At 42.1% G+C, this 15,989-nt stretch overlaps 1 protein-coding gene and 1 pseudogene across 6 annotated transcripts in view; one reads left to right on the top strand and one right to left on the bottom strand.

The window, feature by feature from the left end:
- Positions 1–15,989, top strand: part of LOC132665746 (piezo-type mechanosensitive ion channel component 2) — a 476,941-nt gene that overhangs the window by 341,707 nt on the left and 119,245 nt on the right. For all 6 annotated transcript variants that reach the window (XM_078435431.2, XM_078435426.2, XM_078435427.2 and 3 more), the window contains exons 12-17: positions 1,719–1,867; positions 5,318–5,548; positions 9,314–9,437; positions 10,992–11,275; positions 12,811–12,959; positions 15,209–15,382. In XM_078435431.2, coding sequence (XP_078291557.1) covers positions 1,719–1,867; positions 5,318–5,548; positions 9,314–9,437; positions 10,992–11,275; positions 12,811–12,959; positions 15,209–15,382 — 1,111 coding nt within the window. The remainder of the gene's footprint in view (positions 1–1,718; positions 1,868–5,317; positions 5,549–9,313; positions 9,438–10,991; positions 11,276–12,810; positions 12,960–15,208; positions 15,383–15,989) is intronic.
- Positions 8,350–8,435, bottom strand: LOC132666171 (small nucleolar RNA U3; annotated as a pseudogene).

The following is a 15,989-nucleotide window of genomic DNA, read 5'->3' as shown; positions in this document are numbered from 1 at the left end:
ATGTGTTTTAGTTTGCAAGTGTTCTAGTTTGCAGTTCACTTACTGAATATCTCAAGAAAATCCAGTACTTTCTGCAATGTGGTCTTCAGTGCTTTGGCATCAGAATCACACAGGGCAGGCCGAGAGCCAGCATTTGTGACTTTTAAAGTCTGGGACGCTCAGGTCACAGCCAGATACACTTCTCTTTACACATAGCTAACGTAAAAAGAGATGAACACAATTTTGGCTGCTGACAAGGCACACTCACACATACTCACATCATAAGTTGAAGTTTCAAAGGTAACATAAAAGCTGGACAGTTATTTTAAAATTTGAATATATGCAGACAGTGTTACAAGCAGAGAGGTAACGCCACGAGCTGTAAAATCCATCAGATTCCGTTTCTTCATCACTGTGTCCAATCTGTGGCCTTCCCCTTATAATCCTCAGCCCCCACGGTGGAAGGGTGGAAGGCAGCAGGCTTCTGTAGGAGGAAATACCAGCCCCTCGCTTAGAGACTCACTTCTGGAGCCTGCACAAGGTGCTGTGCATGGCCACTGGTTCTTCACTGGTTTCTGTTTCCTTGGCATGGTGTAGAGCGACTCCCTGGTGTGACCCAGCTATACGTAGCCCATTTAATTTAAGCAGGAGGACAGAAGGGATGTGGCACTCATTACTTCATCTTTGAATTCAAATTAGTTCTCCTGACAAGTAGAGGAGGATCTTGAGAAGAAATCCTTCCTTAAGTGCTATGCCCGTATTTTCCGATTGCTGGTCCTCTTCTCCTCAGCCCTCCACACTGTCTTTTGCTTTTTAACATGATCTTTCATCCTTAGTATGACTTGTCTGCCTCGGCATAACCTAGGAAACCATGGGCCACTGAGTTCACACTGGCAACGTGGTTGGATGGTTGGTTGGTTGGCTGGCTGGCTGGTTGGTTTTCTTCACCTTCATTCTATCCATACTCTAGATACTGCTTGTATTAATTATCTATTGCTGAATAACAAATTATGGCCAAACCTAATGGCTTAAAACATTTAGTGTCATAGTTGCTGTAGGGCAGGAATCGGGTGTGACTAGGATGGGCTTCTCTGACTCAAGGTCTCTGATAATGTTGTAGATAAGCTGCTGGCTCGGGCTGTGGTCTCATCTGAAAGCTCACCTGAGGAGAATCTACTTTCACATCTACCCATGTAGTTGTTGACTGACCTCAAGTTCTTGCTGACTGCTGGCCAGAGGCACCAGTTCCCTGTCACCCGGGCCTCTTCTTAGGGCAGTGTACAACATGGCAGCTGGCTTCTCTCAGAATGAGTGAGAAATGAGAGAAAGTGCCCAGGTGCCTATGGCAAGGCCATAGTCTTTTTAAACTTAATCCTAGAAGTTATATTCCATCCCTCCTACTTTTTAGAAGCTCATCAAAGGTCCCACCCACACTCAAGGGACGAGGACTACACAAGGGCATGAAGACCAGGAGGTAGAGATTATTAGGGGCCATCTTTGAGGCTGCTTTCCATTCCTCTCAAATTGAAATTTTCTTTCCGGGATTTCTGAGTGCTAGGTTCCATTATGCTGGCCAGGCCATTCTGTTTGAATTTGAAGGGCTTTGTCAGTTGGAAAGAATCTCTGAAGTCTTAAATAAAAGTCTGTGTTAAAACCATATATGTGGTGCAGCAGTTGGGACCCTTATCCAGAATTCACATATTAGCATAAATAGTTACATATTTTTTTTCTCCATCTAGAAAAGAAAGAAGAAGAAGGGGAGGAGAAGGAAGACTTTGAGGAAGAAAGGAGCCATGAGGAGAAACGAAGTGTTAAAGTTCATGCCATGGTCTCTGTGTTCCAGTTTATTATGAAACAAAGTTACATCTGTGCCCTTATTGCCATGATGGTATGTATGAAATGGGACAGCAGCGTGCTCAAGAAATGCCCCATCATCCTTTCGTGACTGGCACAAATACCTAATCTTTCCAATATCTTGGCAGAGAATGGTTGGGTATTTATTTTTTCCAGCATCTTTATACTACAGATTTCAAAAATCAGGTTTTGGGGCACATGGGTGGCTCAGTCAGTTGAGTGTCTGACTTCGGTTCACATCATGATCTCCCAGTTCATGAGTTCAAGCCCCACGTCAGACTCTCTGCTGTCAGAGTAGAGCCTGCTTCGGATCCTCTGTCCCCCTCTCTTTCTGCCCCTCCCCTGCTTGCTTGCATGCTCTCGCTCTCAAATAAATAAATAAACATTAAAAAAATCAGGTTCTGGGGTGCCTGGGCGGCTCAGTCGGTTAAGCGTCCGACTTAAGCTCAGGTCATGATCTCACAGTCCGTGAGTTCAAGCCCCGTGTCAGGCTCAGTGCTGACAGCTCAGAGCCTGGAGCCTGCTTTGGATTCTGTGTCTCCCTCTCTCTCTGCCCCTCCCCTGCTCATGCTCTGTCTCTCCCAGTCTCAAAAATAAACAAAAACATTAAAAATTTTTTTAAAATCAGGTTCTGTTCTATTTAACCTCCTTTTAAATATTAATGCATTTCTCTCAAATTAGCCTTAAAAGTGAGACGGTTGCCTGTTTTGCCAGTTTAAAAGGATCTATTGGGTAGTTTTTCTGTGTGATGCTGAAGGTGTTCAAGATTGTCCATAAACTTTTATTTTCTTCACATGGGAGAATTACATTCACATCTTATCTTAAATTTCAGTGAAACTGTAGTCCATCTTAGCTGCAATAAATTTTTACTGATATGAACATCCAGCAGCCAGAGTTCCCAAGAGCTTTTCCGATTTTCAGTGCTCAGTTGATGCATGTTTGTACTCACTTCTAGGTACATCTTCCGTCCCCAGCATCACAGTTTCAGAAATCCTCATCCTCATCCTCATCCTCATCCTCATTATCATCATCATCACCATCATCCTTTGGCCTAGAGAGAGGGGATATAAGAAAGTCTAATTTGTCCCCTTCCTAAAAACAAACTTTTATGGGAAATCTGATTTATTTTTGAGACACCTAACGCTTACCTAACACAAGACTCTTCTACATTTTGTGGTCAATGGTGAGATCCCATGAACACCTTTAATGATAATAGAATGAAGATATTCTATACCTCTGGGGGGGGCGGGGGGGGGGGAAATGCCTGAACCCGGTTTCTCCAGGCCTCCCCTCAAGATGTCTTCCAAATGAACCAACCTGTGTGTCCAATCAACTTCAGCTTCTAGTAAGGACAGCTGTACATCTGAGAGAGGGGTGGCAGAAAGAAAGCTCCTTGAAATGAAAGATGGCTCAGGGGTGCCTGGGTGGCTCAGTTGGTTGAGCACCCAACCTCACGGTCCGTGGGTTTGAACCCTGTGGCAGGCTCTGTGCTAAAAGAAATGAAAGATAGCTCGTTAGGTGATTGCAAACTCTCTTCTTTAATGTAAATTCTGTGCTCTTGGGTGCTTTCTGGCATTTTCGACATGTCATCCTCTAAACTGTAGCAAAATTCCAAATTCAAACTATTAAATGTAAATGCAGCTTACAATTCTGATTCAGAACTCAAAAGAGTATATACCTTTCTTCTCTCTTTCTAAAAACAAGTCTGGTCTTTTTTTTTTTTTTTTTTTTTGTAAAGCAATAGAGCTTAAAACGGAACCCCAAAAACCTTGATTACACATTTTGCTACTTAGTATAAAAAAGAATCTATTGTAAAAACAACTTAAGAGAGCAGATCCTTCATTAAAGACATGCCCCTGTCTGGTGCCATATTCATTGTTTTAACGGAGCCATCATATTAATGTTTTAAAAGAGCCTGCGTTCCATGGAAGTGTCCCATGTGACAGACTTTTAATCACAGACAGAAAAAGTAGTCCTGAGGAGCCAAATCTCTTAGAATGGTACTTGTATTTATTCAAAAATATAAAGTCGGAATACACTAAACTGTCAGACAATCTGGAAATTGAACATAGTGCAGAAGCATCCCGAATACCGCAACTGAAAGGCATATGTCACTTAGGCACTACACAGGAAAGAGGTTTAAAAAAATCCTCATAACTTGTTTTTCTTCCTCTTCCACCCCCACCTTCCCAAGAATAGGGTGCAGGGGAACAGACTTGCTGGAATTGTAATATCTGTGAAGATGATTTTCCTGGGTCACACCCAAACAAATGGCCATTACATCTGTATTTCGTACCGGGATAAATGAATTAAATACACTACTTAATGCAAGTGCATTAACTGTTACCTACCTAACCTTTGATAAACAGTATTTCCAAGAAATAATATTTTCATGAAAATAATTCAGACTTGCTAATAGTTAGCAGTCACTCACCTAATTTCAGTAAAAGCAACTTTAATTTCCAGTTTATGTTTATCATGTGTTTCTTTTTTTTTTTTTAATTTTTTTTTAACGTTTTATTTATTTTTGAGACAGAGAGAGACAGAGCATGAACGGGGGAGGGGCAGAGAGAGAGGGAGACACAGAATCGGAAGCAGGCTCCAGTCTCTGAGCCATCAGCCCAGAGCCCGACGCGGGGCTCGAACTCAAGGACCGCGAGATCGTGACCTGAGCTGAAGTCGGACGCTTAACCGACTGAGCCACCCAGGCGCCCCATTTATCATGTGTTTCAACCAACAATTTTAAATAAATTTTAAGTAAGTTCACCACTTAAAAAGCTAGCTCTCCTATAGGACAAATTTGCAAATTGCCGAGAGGAAATAATATGAGGAAATTTTTATGGCCACGTTTCCTTGGCACTCTTAAATAACTCCCGAGTCTAGTTTGGAAAAAGAAGGGATAGATCACTTACAGTTGCTTTTAATACTGCAAAGTAGGGTGTACCTTTGTATCTTTGTACCTAAAGTGAAAAATATTTAGAAGGAAGACCCGCCATACATTTGCCGTTGGCTCTGTTCCCTGCAGGAAGTTAAAAAATAATGCTCTTCTCAGCAAGATCAGTCTTTCTCTTCGGTTCTCTCCCTATGCCCCAGGTTGGGGTATCTCTCTATGATTTCACCACTGTCTCCTCTCCTTAGTTTGAATATTATTGACTTTTTCCTTTTAGATAACTTTTTTTAATTTTTTTTAACATTTATTCATTTTTGAGAAAGAGAGACAGAGCATGAGAAGGGGAGGGGCAGAGAGAGAGAGAGAGGGAGACACAGACTCGGAAGCAGGCTCCAGGCTCTGAGCTGTCAGCACAGAGCCCGACATGGGGCTCGAACCCGCAAACCGTGAGATCACGACCTGAACAGAAGGCTGACGTTTAACTGACTGAGCCACCTAAGTGCCCCTCCTTTTAGATAACTGTTAACGTACCAGAGCAGGGGACTATACATTGTAGTGACCATCATTGTGTTTTCTCTTCCTTTCACCCTCAAGGCTTGGAGCATCACCTATCACAGCTGGTTGACTTTTGTGTTGTTGATTTGGTCATGCACCCTTTGGATGATTCGCAACAGAAGAAAATATGCCATGATCAGCTCTCCTTTCATGGTCATCTATGGAAATCTGTTGCTGATATTACAGTATATATGGAGTTTTGAACTTCCTGAAATTAAAAAGGTCCCAGGATTTTTAGAAAAGAAAGAGCCAGGAGAACTTGCCTCCAAGGTAAGTGAATGGGAAAATAAGAAAACAAAACATTGAAACAAATCCACAATAATCATAATAAGCATATCCAGGCACAGACTTACAAAGGTAGGTTCCAAATATTCAGTGCTTTACAAAAATGAATACGTTAAAAGCTCTAAGAAATAACTCATATTCCTTAGAGGTCTCTATAATTTAAATGTGAATAAATATTACACCATGCCTTTAGATTTTATTTAAAATAACAGTGCTTTCCACTGGAAGGAAAAATATAGGCTGTTACATTTTAATGTCAATTACAGTGTGGTAGAAATTAGAGGGGGAAACAGGAAAATACAGTATAAAATGTATCAAAGGGTTAGGAGACTTTGATCTCAGTTTGCAAAGCAGGCTGAACACATTGCTATTACAGATAATCACCGATTATTCATAAAAACGTTTTTTCTTCAATCATGTCTTAAAAACACTGTAGCAGCAAAAATTAAATAGGACACTTATTTTTCTCCTTCTGTGGATTACATGATGTGCCTTCATTTGTAGTGAGAAAGCTCATGATCTGTCACTACTCATTATTTTCATGCCCCATTTTAATAGTTTTCACTTCAGAAGATTATAAATTGCCCCAAACTTTGTTTTGTGAACTCTGGCAGACTCTAAACACATTCTATTTGTGTCGATGACTTTGCAGTAAGACGGTGAAAGCAGTCCTGTGTAATTTGTGTAATTACTCCATGAGCCTTGAACATCTTTCTCCTCTAGGCAGAGAATTAGTTTCTGCCTAGAGGGACATTAATTTACATTGCATGAAATCCACCGTTCCTGAGAGCAACCACCTTTTTTACAGGTTACCAGACACCAGACAGCCCATAGCCAAAGCAACCAGGCATCAACAGGGTTTTAGGAGACACCAAAGATTGGTTCTCATAACAGATTTTTGGGTGAAGGCTATTGGGGTAAGGGAGAAACTCCTAACAGGTGAATTCTAAAGAGTTAGAAGTTAGATCATAATCCCCTGTGTTCATGGATCATGGCCAGTTCATTTATTGATTCATTCATTCATATAAAACTCCCATGCCCACCCTACTCCACTTTCTCTCTCAAACCCCACTCCACGATGACAGTCCCACAGCGTATTCCCATTTACAAGTCACTTCTGCCTCCCACTCTTCCCTCTCATTCTCTCCTTCCCTGGACTTCCTCTTAAACACACACACACACACAACTGATACGTTCGTCTTTTTTTTTTTTAACAAGAGAAATTCGAAATCTCATCTTGTGACTGTGCAAATCTGTGTCAGCCTGGCTCAGAATATTGGGGAGGCATCTGGAAATGTATGCCACCTAACTGGCTGAACTACTTCTTGCCCAAAATCAATAGCTCTTGGGGGGCACCTGGATGGCTCAGTCAGTTGAGTGTCCGACTTTGGCTCAGGTCACGATCTTAGGGTTTGTGGGTTCGAGCCCTGTGTCAGGCTGTCTGCTGTCAGCACAGAGCCTGCTTTGGATCTTCTCTCTCTCTCTCTCTGTCTCTCTCTCTCTCTCTCTAGGCCCCTCCCCCACTTGCACTCTTCTCTCTCTCAAAATAATAAATATTAAAATGTTTTAAATCAACAGTCCTTGGGATGGGGGGACATTTGGGGGAAATAAATTTATTACTTGTAAGAAAAAAAGCAGTGTTATTCTGGGGAAAGCAGGGTCTGCATTTATATTTTAATGTACTCAGGAGCTAAAAAGAAAACAAGTTTTGTCATAGATAAAAACATAACCCAAGATCATAAAATCTCTATCACGGTGACATTTGTCAGAGCACATTATTAAACACAGTGTTTGCAAAGTACTGAGTGGATCATGGAAATCTAGAGAAAGAAAGAATATGGCCTGGATCCTCAGAGGTCTGACCACTCTGGGGGAGCCAGACTCAGCTACTTCATAGTATCTATCAGCTGCTAAAATGTCTTCCACATCCGTCAACCGTGCCTTCCAAGCCTGGCCTGTAACTCACCTAGGAAAAATGGCCCATCTGCCCTCAAGTATCCCTAGACTGTTACACATATGCATTCGAGAAACAGATTTCTTTCCCAAATTGCAGTTACAGTTCAATGGCTTGTGACTTCCAGAAGTGTTCTTGACTACAGTTCTTGAAATGGTCCTTGACTTTCTCAGGCCCTAAACATGTTGTCCAGGACTTCCTGGGATTGGTTTATGTTGAAGGCAAATGAAAAGTGGATATTTAGGGATAGTTAAGTGGGCAGTTAGTCAAAGTAAAAAGGACCCATTCATTTGCCGATTTATGTTTTCATTTCTTTGGCAAATATTTATTAAAATCCTACTATAAACCACAATGAGATACTACATCACACACCAGGAAGGCTAGAATAAAAAAAAAAGCAGACAATGATAAGTATTAACAAGGAAATAGAGAAACTGAAGCCCCATACACCCCTGAAGGAGGGGGAGCATATAAAATGCTGCAGCCATTTTGGAAAACGGTCTCTCAGTTCCTCAATAGGTTAAACACAGAATTACCATAAGACCTAGCAATTCCACTCCTAGGTATTATACCCAAAAGAACCAAAAGCCTATGTCCACACAAAAACTTGCACCTGAATGTCATGGCAGTGTTATTCTTAATAGCCCCCAAGCGGGCAACACCTAACTGCCCATCAACTGAGAAATAAAATGTTGTCTATCCATCCACACAGTGGACTATTATTCAGTAATAAAGAGAAATGAGGTACCAGTACAGGCTACAACATGAATACGCCTTGAAAACATCATGCGAAATAAAAGAAGCCACTTATAGAAGAATGCTTATTATTAATTCCATTTATATAAGATGCCCGGATTAGGAAGTGTATGGAGACAGGAAGTAACGAACTATAGAAATGATCCCTGAAAGTATGGTCTTTGGATACAGGAAGTAAATTGATGGTTGGCTAGGGCTGAGGTGGGGAGGGACGGGGTGACTGCCATGGGTCTTCTTTTGGGGCGATGAAAATATCCCACAATGGATCGCGGTGATGGTTGCACAACTCCGTGAATTTACTAAAAACCACTCAGTTGCACATTCTAAATGGGTGAATTGTATGGCATGTAAATTACATTTCAATAAAGCTAGTACAAGAAAAGAAACTGCTCTGTGCCAGGTCCCATATTCTCTGAAGAACGGAGCTTCCCTAAAGCGTCAGCTATTTTTTTCCTAGCCCTCCACAAAATATTAATGTGCAAGCATGGACACTTAGAACAATTCTTCCTTCAGCTCTAGGAGCTGAATGGGATGTTAAAGGGCTCTGTTCTCCAGGATGCAATGTACATCTTCCCATCTGTGGAATTCTTCATAACAAGGAACACTGCAGAGTCCAGGAGTATTATGGAAGAAACATGTCTGCCTTCCTCTTACAATTGTGCTGATGTCACCATCAGGACAGGAAATCGAGGACTAAGGAGTGGTCCTATCGAGGACCGGTCTCCAGGGAGACCAATTGCCAAAGCTGATTTCCAGCCCAGATGGAAGTGGTTTGGACTGTCCAGACATCTCCCCCTGGGCCTGTGCACACTGCCGAATGGACTCCTGGCCCTCGACACGCTTGCTCGTGTCTTCAGCAAAGGGGATTTAAAAGCCAGTGACTTTCAGGTGAAAGCAAGTGGGTGCCCGACTCTGTGTCAGATAGAAAGGCTTATTTATCGTGTTCCCACTGAGAAGCGGGCAAACTGTTGTATATGCTGAAATGCATGTATGCTTGGGATGGTGGCTTAATTCTCGTTTTGCTCATTCTCTGCTTTCAGATACTTTTCACCATTACTTTTTGGCTACTGCTGAGGCAGCACCTCACGGAGCAAAAAGCTCTTCAAGAAAAGGAAGCTCTTTTATCTGAGGTCAAAATCAGAAGTCAGGAAAATGAAGGAAAAGGTAAATTAGCGTGACTAGAGATTTTCGTGCTCCGCTGAATTACAGAGAAAGAGCACCCAAAACGCATCAGAAAGCCTCTGCGCTTCAGACCAGATAAAAGCCAGACATTAACCTGGAGCAGTAGACAACACTCTGAGCCCACAAGGAGCTTTAGAAAATGTGCTGTCGTTCGATCCTCACAAAACGGATTCCCACGTAAGGGAAGAAGAAACAGGTTCAGAGAAGTTAAATGGTTATCCATGGTCACACTTTTCGAGCCGTGAAACAATCAGAACTAGAAATTGATATACTAGTTTGGGTTTGTGTTGTTATGTACAGGGGACCCCTTACTCACAGAGACCATGTTCCAAGACCCCAGTGGATGCCTGACACTGTGGATAGTACTGAACCCTAAATATGCCGTTTCCTACGCACACATACCTATGATAAAGTTTAATGTATAAATTAAGCACAGTAAGACATGGACGACTAATAAGATAGGACAATTATAGTTAGAAAGGGTAATAAAAGTTATGTGAATGTGGTCTCTCTCTCAAAACATCTTATGCTGTGGGGCGCCTGGGTGGCTCGGTCGGTTAAGCGTCCGACTTCAGCTCAGGTCATGATCTCACGGTTCGTGAGTTCGAGCCCCGCGTCGGGCTCTGTGCTGACAGCTCGGAGCCTGGAGCCTGTTTCAGATTCTGTGCCTCCCTCTCTCTCTATGACCCTCCCCTGTTCATGCTCTGTCTCTCTCCGTCTCAAAAATGAATAAACGCTAAAAAAAAAAAAAAAAAAAAATTAAAAAAAAAAAACATCTTATGCTGTACTCACCCTTTTGGTGATGTCGTGAGATGATACAATACTAATGTGATGAGACAGAGGTGAATGACGTAGGCATGTGACATGGCATTAGGCCAGTATTGTCCTGCTGATGATACTTCAGGAAGTGCATCATCTGCTTCTGGGCTGTGGTTGACCTCAGGTAACTGAAACGGTGGAAAGTGAAACCCTGGAACAGAGTTGGGGAGGGGGGACCACTGTAGTCACTTTTCTAGATCTTGCAGTTCTTTTTTTTAATTTATTGTTTTTAATTATTTTTGAGAAAAGGAGAGCCCAAGTGGGGTGGGGCAGAGAGAGAGGGAGACAGAGAATCCGAAGCAGTCTTGACATTGTCAGCACAAAGCCCAGCCCAGGGCTCCAACTCACGAATTGGAGTGAGATCATGACCTAAGCCGAAGTCAGATGCTCAACCGACTGAACCACTCAGGTGCCCCTAGATTCTGCCGTTCTTAAATCTGTCCTTGGATGTCAGAAATCAAATTAGGTGTTATAAACAGATTAGCATAAAGTATTACCAGGTTTATTTCTTTGAAATTATATTTCACAAAGGCTATGAAAATTGATTATGATTAGTCATAAATGCTGCCTTGTTTACTAGGACAGTCTGAAATCATTCAAATCATAGAATAACACATAAAACCATGTGCTTCTAAGTCCCACATATGACACCCAGTCAGAGTGTGGCTCCGGGCAGGGAACCAGCTAAATGTAACAGCAAAATCTTCTGTTTTAAAGATGATGAGCAAGATCTACAAATGGAAGGAGAGGCTGAGGAGAAGGAGGGAGAGGAAGCAAAGGAAGAAAAGCAAGAGAGAAGGAAGGAAGAAGAAGAAGAAATGGAAGAAGATGACAACCAGGACATCATGAAAGTGCTGGGCAATTTGGTGGTGGCCATGTTCATCAAGTATTGGATCTACGTGTGTGGAGGAATGTTCTTCTTCGTCAGCTTCGAGGGTAAAATTGTGATGTACAAAATCATCTACATGGTGCTGTTTCTGTTCTGTGTGGCCTTGTATCAGGTAGGTAAATGATTGTCTTCTATTTTTCCGATCCTTGTGGCAGCCCCAGAAATATATGTGAGCTTCCTTTGACAAGATTCTAAATTAATATAATGCCGTGAACCCATTATATAAAGTGATCAATGTGATTCAAACATTACATATTAAGAAGGCCTAAAATGGGAAATGACTATCTTCAGCTTGTTCATTGTTTTAAAATTTGGGGTTCCTAAAAAGTAAAAAAAAATATTCATGAGTTTTTCAAAAATTCTTGATAAAAAAAAAAAAAGCCTGTATAATTAAATTAATTTTTGAATGATAGTTTAAGAACAGTGGCTGGAAAATCTAAAATACTGGTTGATTCTCAGTTCACTTATTCTTCAGAGTTTAGAATCAGAAAACTGTGTATGTAAACGTATATGCATATTGTATCAACTATTTTAATATTTTATTAATTAGAATATATAAAAGATTCTACTAAAATAATTAGCCTCTCCACAAATTCAGTCTTAACTTCTAGAGAAATTTTAACTCAGTGATAAAAACAGGTGCCATAGGACCATCTGGGTGGCTGAGTCGGTTGAGTGTCTGTCTCTTGGTTTCAGCTCAGGCCGTGATTCCAGGGGCGTGAGATCGAGCCCCGCATCAAGCATGGAGCCTGCTTGAGATTCTCTCTCTCTTCCTCTCTCCCACACTCACACTGTGTCTCTCTCTCCCTCTCTCTAAAAGAAAAAAAAAGAAAAACACGTGCAACAGTACACTAATCTTGCAGGCAGCCAAGCAAATAAAGCAACTGAAATAAGCAAGAAGAATTCACTGATAGAGATTAAAATTGCTCAACCGAAATTGATAAAAATTTTGAAATACCTTTGAAATTCAGGGTAGGTAGGCACCTAGGTGGCTCAGTTGGTTGAGCATCTGACTCTTGATCTCAGTTCAGATCTTGATCTCAGAGTGGTGAGTTCAAGCCCCACATTGGGTTCCACAGTGAGTATGAAGCCTACTTAAAAAAAAAATCAGGGTAGATGTTCTCAGATGAAAATACACAGGCTTTTGTTAAAGAGGTGGTAAACCTCTCTTTACTGGCTTCACATTTTTCTCATATAGTACCACTTAGAATTTCAAAATTGGCACAATTTTCTCTCAGTGATAACTACCATGATGGCAACATCTTCCATACTAATGCTTGAATGCCTTTTATAAACTAGGTACCATGCCAAGAGCCTTATAAATACTCTGATTTCTCCCTCTTAACAGCACTCCAAATAGGCACTTAGGGAGTAAGAAACTGAAGCTCAGTGTGGTCTGGCGACTCCCCCAAGGACCTAGGTAGCAAGTCCTGTAGTCCTGAGATTCTAATCCAGATCCAACCAGCTCTATGAGGAACAGAGGTTCAAAAATAAAAAAAAAAAATGAATTAGATTTGATTTTTTAGTATTTGTAAATATCACCACCTGTCATACTGGAATAAATGACATATATTTTTTTTAAGTTGCTGCTTTTTTTTAATAACGAATTCTTTTTTTCTTCTTTGTTTTTCAACATCTGATTCACAGGTGCACTACGAATGGTGGAGGCGAATCCTAAAATATTTTTGGATGTCTGTGGTTATTTACACTATGCTGGTGCTTATCTTTATATACACATATCAGTTTGAAAACTTCCCAGGCCTGTGGCAAAATATGACAGGATTGAAAAAAGAAAAGTAAGCAGTTTGGTGTAAAATGAGCTGTGGAAACCACAGACAGGATGAAGACTTGCATGCATGTGGTTCAAACATTTTTGTGGAAGGTTTTAATAAAACATGGTGTCGTCAGGGTCTGTAAGTTCCTAGAGAGCAGGTCATTTTATGGTCTCCCTGCCAAGCCCCTGAGCCTGACACCCATAGTACATACTCAATGAATATTGACTGAAAAGTGAATTTTCAGCCCCGTTTTAATGCCATAACTTTTTCTAATGGCCATTTCATCTGAAACACCTGCTTAGTACTTAACCAGGCATGCCTTCTGCTTTCCAAAGGGAAGTTCAGTTCTGCGGCTCAGTTGGTTCACAGGCTCATAATATAAAGCATCAGCCTCTTCTCATTTAAGTAGCAGGTGCTAAGATTCTAAGGAGCACTCGATGCCGTAGAAAAAAATTTCAGGGGCGCCTGGGTGGCTCAGTCAGTTAGGTGTCCAACTCTTGATTTCAGCTCAGGTCACGATCTCACGGTTTGTGGGTTCGAGTCCCTGGTCGGGCTCTGTGCTGATAGTGTGGAGCCTACTTGGGATTCTCTCTCTCTCTCTCTCTCTCTCTCTCTCTCTCTCTCTCTCTCTCCCTCTCCCCCGACCCCTCCCCTGCTCACACTCTCTAAAATTAAATGAATAGGCTTAAAATTAAATGAATAGACTTAAAAGAAATTTCTGTAAGTGCTAATGGAGTGATGATGATGAAATCATTTTTCATGTATGTGTGATATATCTGTACATGTACCCTGTCTTTTTCTAATTTGCTGCTATAAACTTCTGAAATTAGTTACCAGAATTGGGCAGAGGGCTGAATGCATATACTGAGGTGGCTAAGCGAAAAGCTGAAAGGGAACGGATCGCCATGTAGCTAGGCTAACACATCTTGAACATTTATTCAACAAATATTTATCAAATGCCTCCCATGTGCCAGACACTGACTCTGCCTCGGGACACACACAGGAAGCGAGACAGATGGAGTATAAGCACTACGGAGTTTATATTCTAGTAGAGGAGACCAAAAAAAGCCTTACTTAATGTGCAAATAAATTAATTGCTAACTGTGGCAAGTGTGTGAAGGAAAACCAACAACAGATTGAGGTAGTAAACCGTGGGGGATATGAACTATAAATGGAGTGATCAGGGCAGGCTTCCCTGAGAAGGTGACATTTAACCACCTAAAGGGCTTGTCTTAAGAAAACTGCGTGAGTTGGGAGCCGAGTTGCGGAAAAGCTTCCCAGGCAAAGACAGCAGCAAATGTGAAGATCCTGAGGCAAGACTGAATTCGGCACAAATGAAGGACCAGAGGAAGGCTCGCCTGCCAGGAGCAAGGGGGAGACTGGAAGCAGAGGTGGAGAATAGAGCCAGGCACCCAGGATGTGCATGGCCTGTAGGTAGTGGTGTTGGCATTTTATTCTTGCGGAAATTTTTAAGTCTTTAAGTAACCCTTGACTGGCTGAAAAAAAAAAACAATGCTGTCAGAAGGCAAGCGTAGAAACCACAAGGCAGGTGAGTCGGCAACAGCAGTGTTCTTGTGAGAAATGATGGTGGTTTCATCTAGAAGAGGTAGTTCAGAATTTGGCACAAGGTAGACAGTTATTACCAGGAAGACTCGAGTGGGGGGCCGGGGTGGAGAGCAGCGTGGCCAAGCAAAACTGGGAAATCAAGAATACCGTTTGGAAAACACTAAATATGAAATAACTGTGGGGGAAAAAAAATCCTTCTGGTAGACATGTGGGCACAAGAATCCACAGGAGAAGCCGGAACTCTGAATGTGCATTTGAATCATTGGTGTTAAGATGGTGTGTAAATCCCCAGGACTTGTACATTACCTAAGGGAAACATAAGCGGGAGAAGAGACTCAGCACCGAGGCCTGGGGCTATTTCACATCTGGAGGTCCAATAAAGGAGGAGACAGCGACAGAAGAGGAAAACCAGGACAGTGTGGCAGCACCAAGGCCAGGACAGTTTCAAGGATTGGAAGCTGAATTAAACAAAGAGAAGCAGCCACTCTGGATTGGCGATACTGAGGTTGTTACCGCCCGATGTAAGAGCCGGTCCGTTGGATTGGTGGAAGCAGAAACCAAAGTGGAACGCATGGAAGAGAGAGGGGAATTCAAGGAATGGTATAACTGAGACAGTGAAGACTGATGTAATTTATGATGGGGGGAAAAAAGTGCCCTCATTGCCTAAGAAAAGTTCTTGCTTTTCGTGTCGTTTTGTTTTACAGGCTCGAGGATCTCGGCTTAAAACAGTTCACCGTAGCAGAACTATTCACTCGCATCTTCATCCCAACCTCCTTTCTGTTGGTGTGCATTTTACACCTCCACTATTTCCATGATCGATTCCTGGAGCTCACGGACCTAAAGTCCATTCCCAGCAAGGAAGACAGCGCCATCTACAGGTGAGCGCGAGCAGGAAGCACGAGCCTCTTGCTCTGGTCAGGGCGGCTTTGATTCCCCACCTCAGCTTGGGGTGGGGGGGCGGGGGGGGACTGCAGGAGGCCAAGAACTAATGTAGAGTTTCAGCCTTGAACTTGCCATGAGTACCAATCTGGAGGGGGAGGGGGGTGGAATGTGGAGTATTTGATGACACTTTCTGTAACAATTGGTGGTGACTCGTGACTGGTTAATGCGAAGTGATCTTCACCATCATGTGAGTGGGTTCAAAATAGCTGCGCAGATGCAAACACTTCAGAGGTGGCGGTGGATATTTCGTGTCTGGGCTGGTGATGTGTTTTGAGAACATTTACGAAATCTGGCTGATTCAGAGCGTGGGCTGACAACCAGTAAGGAAGTGAGAGCATACCAAAAGGTGAGGCGCAGGATTTTCCCTTCCGCTTTGGAAATAAAGAACCTCAGCTAAGAAGGATAGGATCTCCAATCTAGTGATGAGAATAACAAGTAAGGGAATAAAGTGAAGACAGTAATTGCTGTGATCATCTCTCTGTTGTCTTCTCATCGATAAATATCAAGTGTTTACAAGCAACAGATGAGATATCTCTCTCCCTG

Source organism: Panthera onca, chromosome D3 (genome assembly GCF_046562875.1).
Source record: "Panthera onca isolate mPanOnc1 chromosome D3, mPanOnc1 haplotype 2, whole genome shotgun sequence".
NCBI classification, from domain to species: domain Eukaryota; kingdom Metazoa; phylum Chordata; class Mammalia; order Carnivora; family Felidae; genus Panthera; species Panthera onca.
The sequence above is the reverse complement of the archived record's forward strand: the minus strand, read 5'-3'. Positions and strand labels throughout refer to the sequence as shown.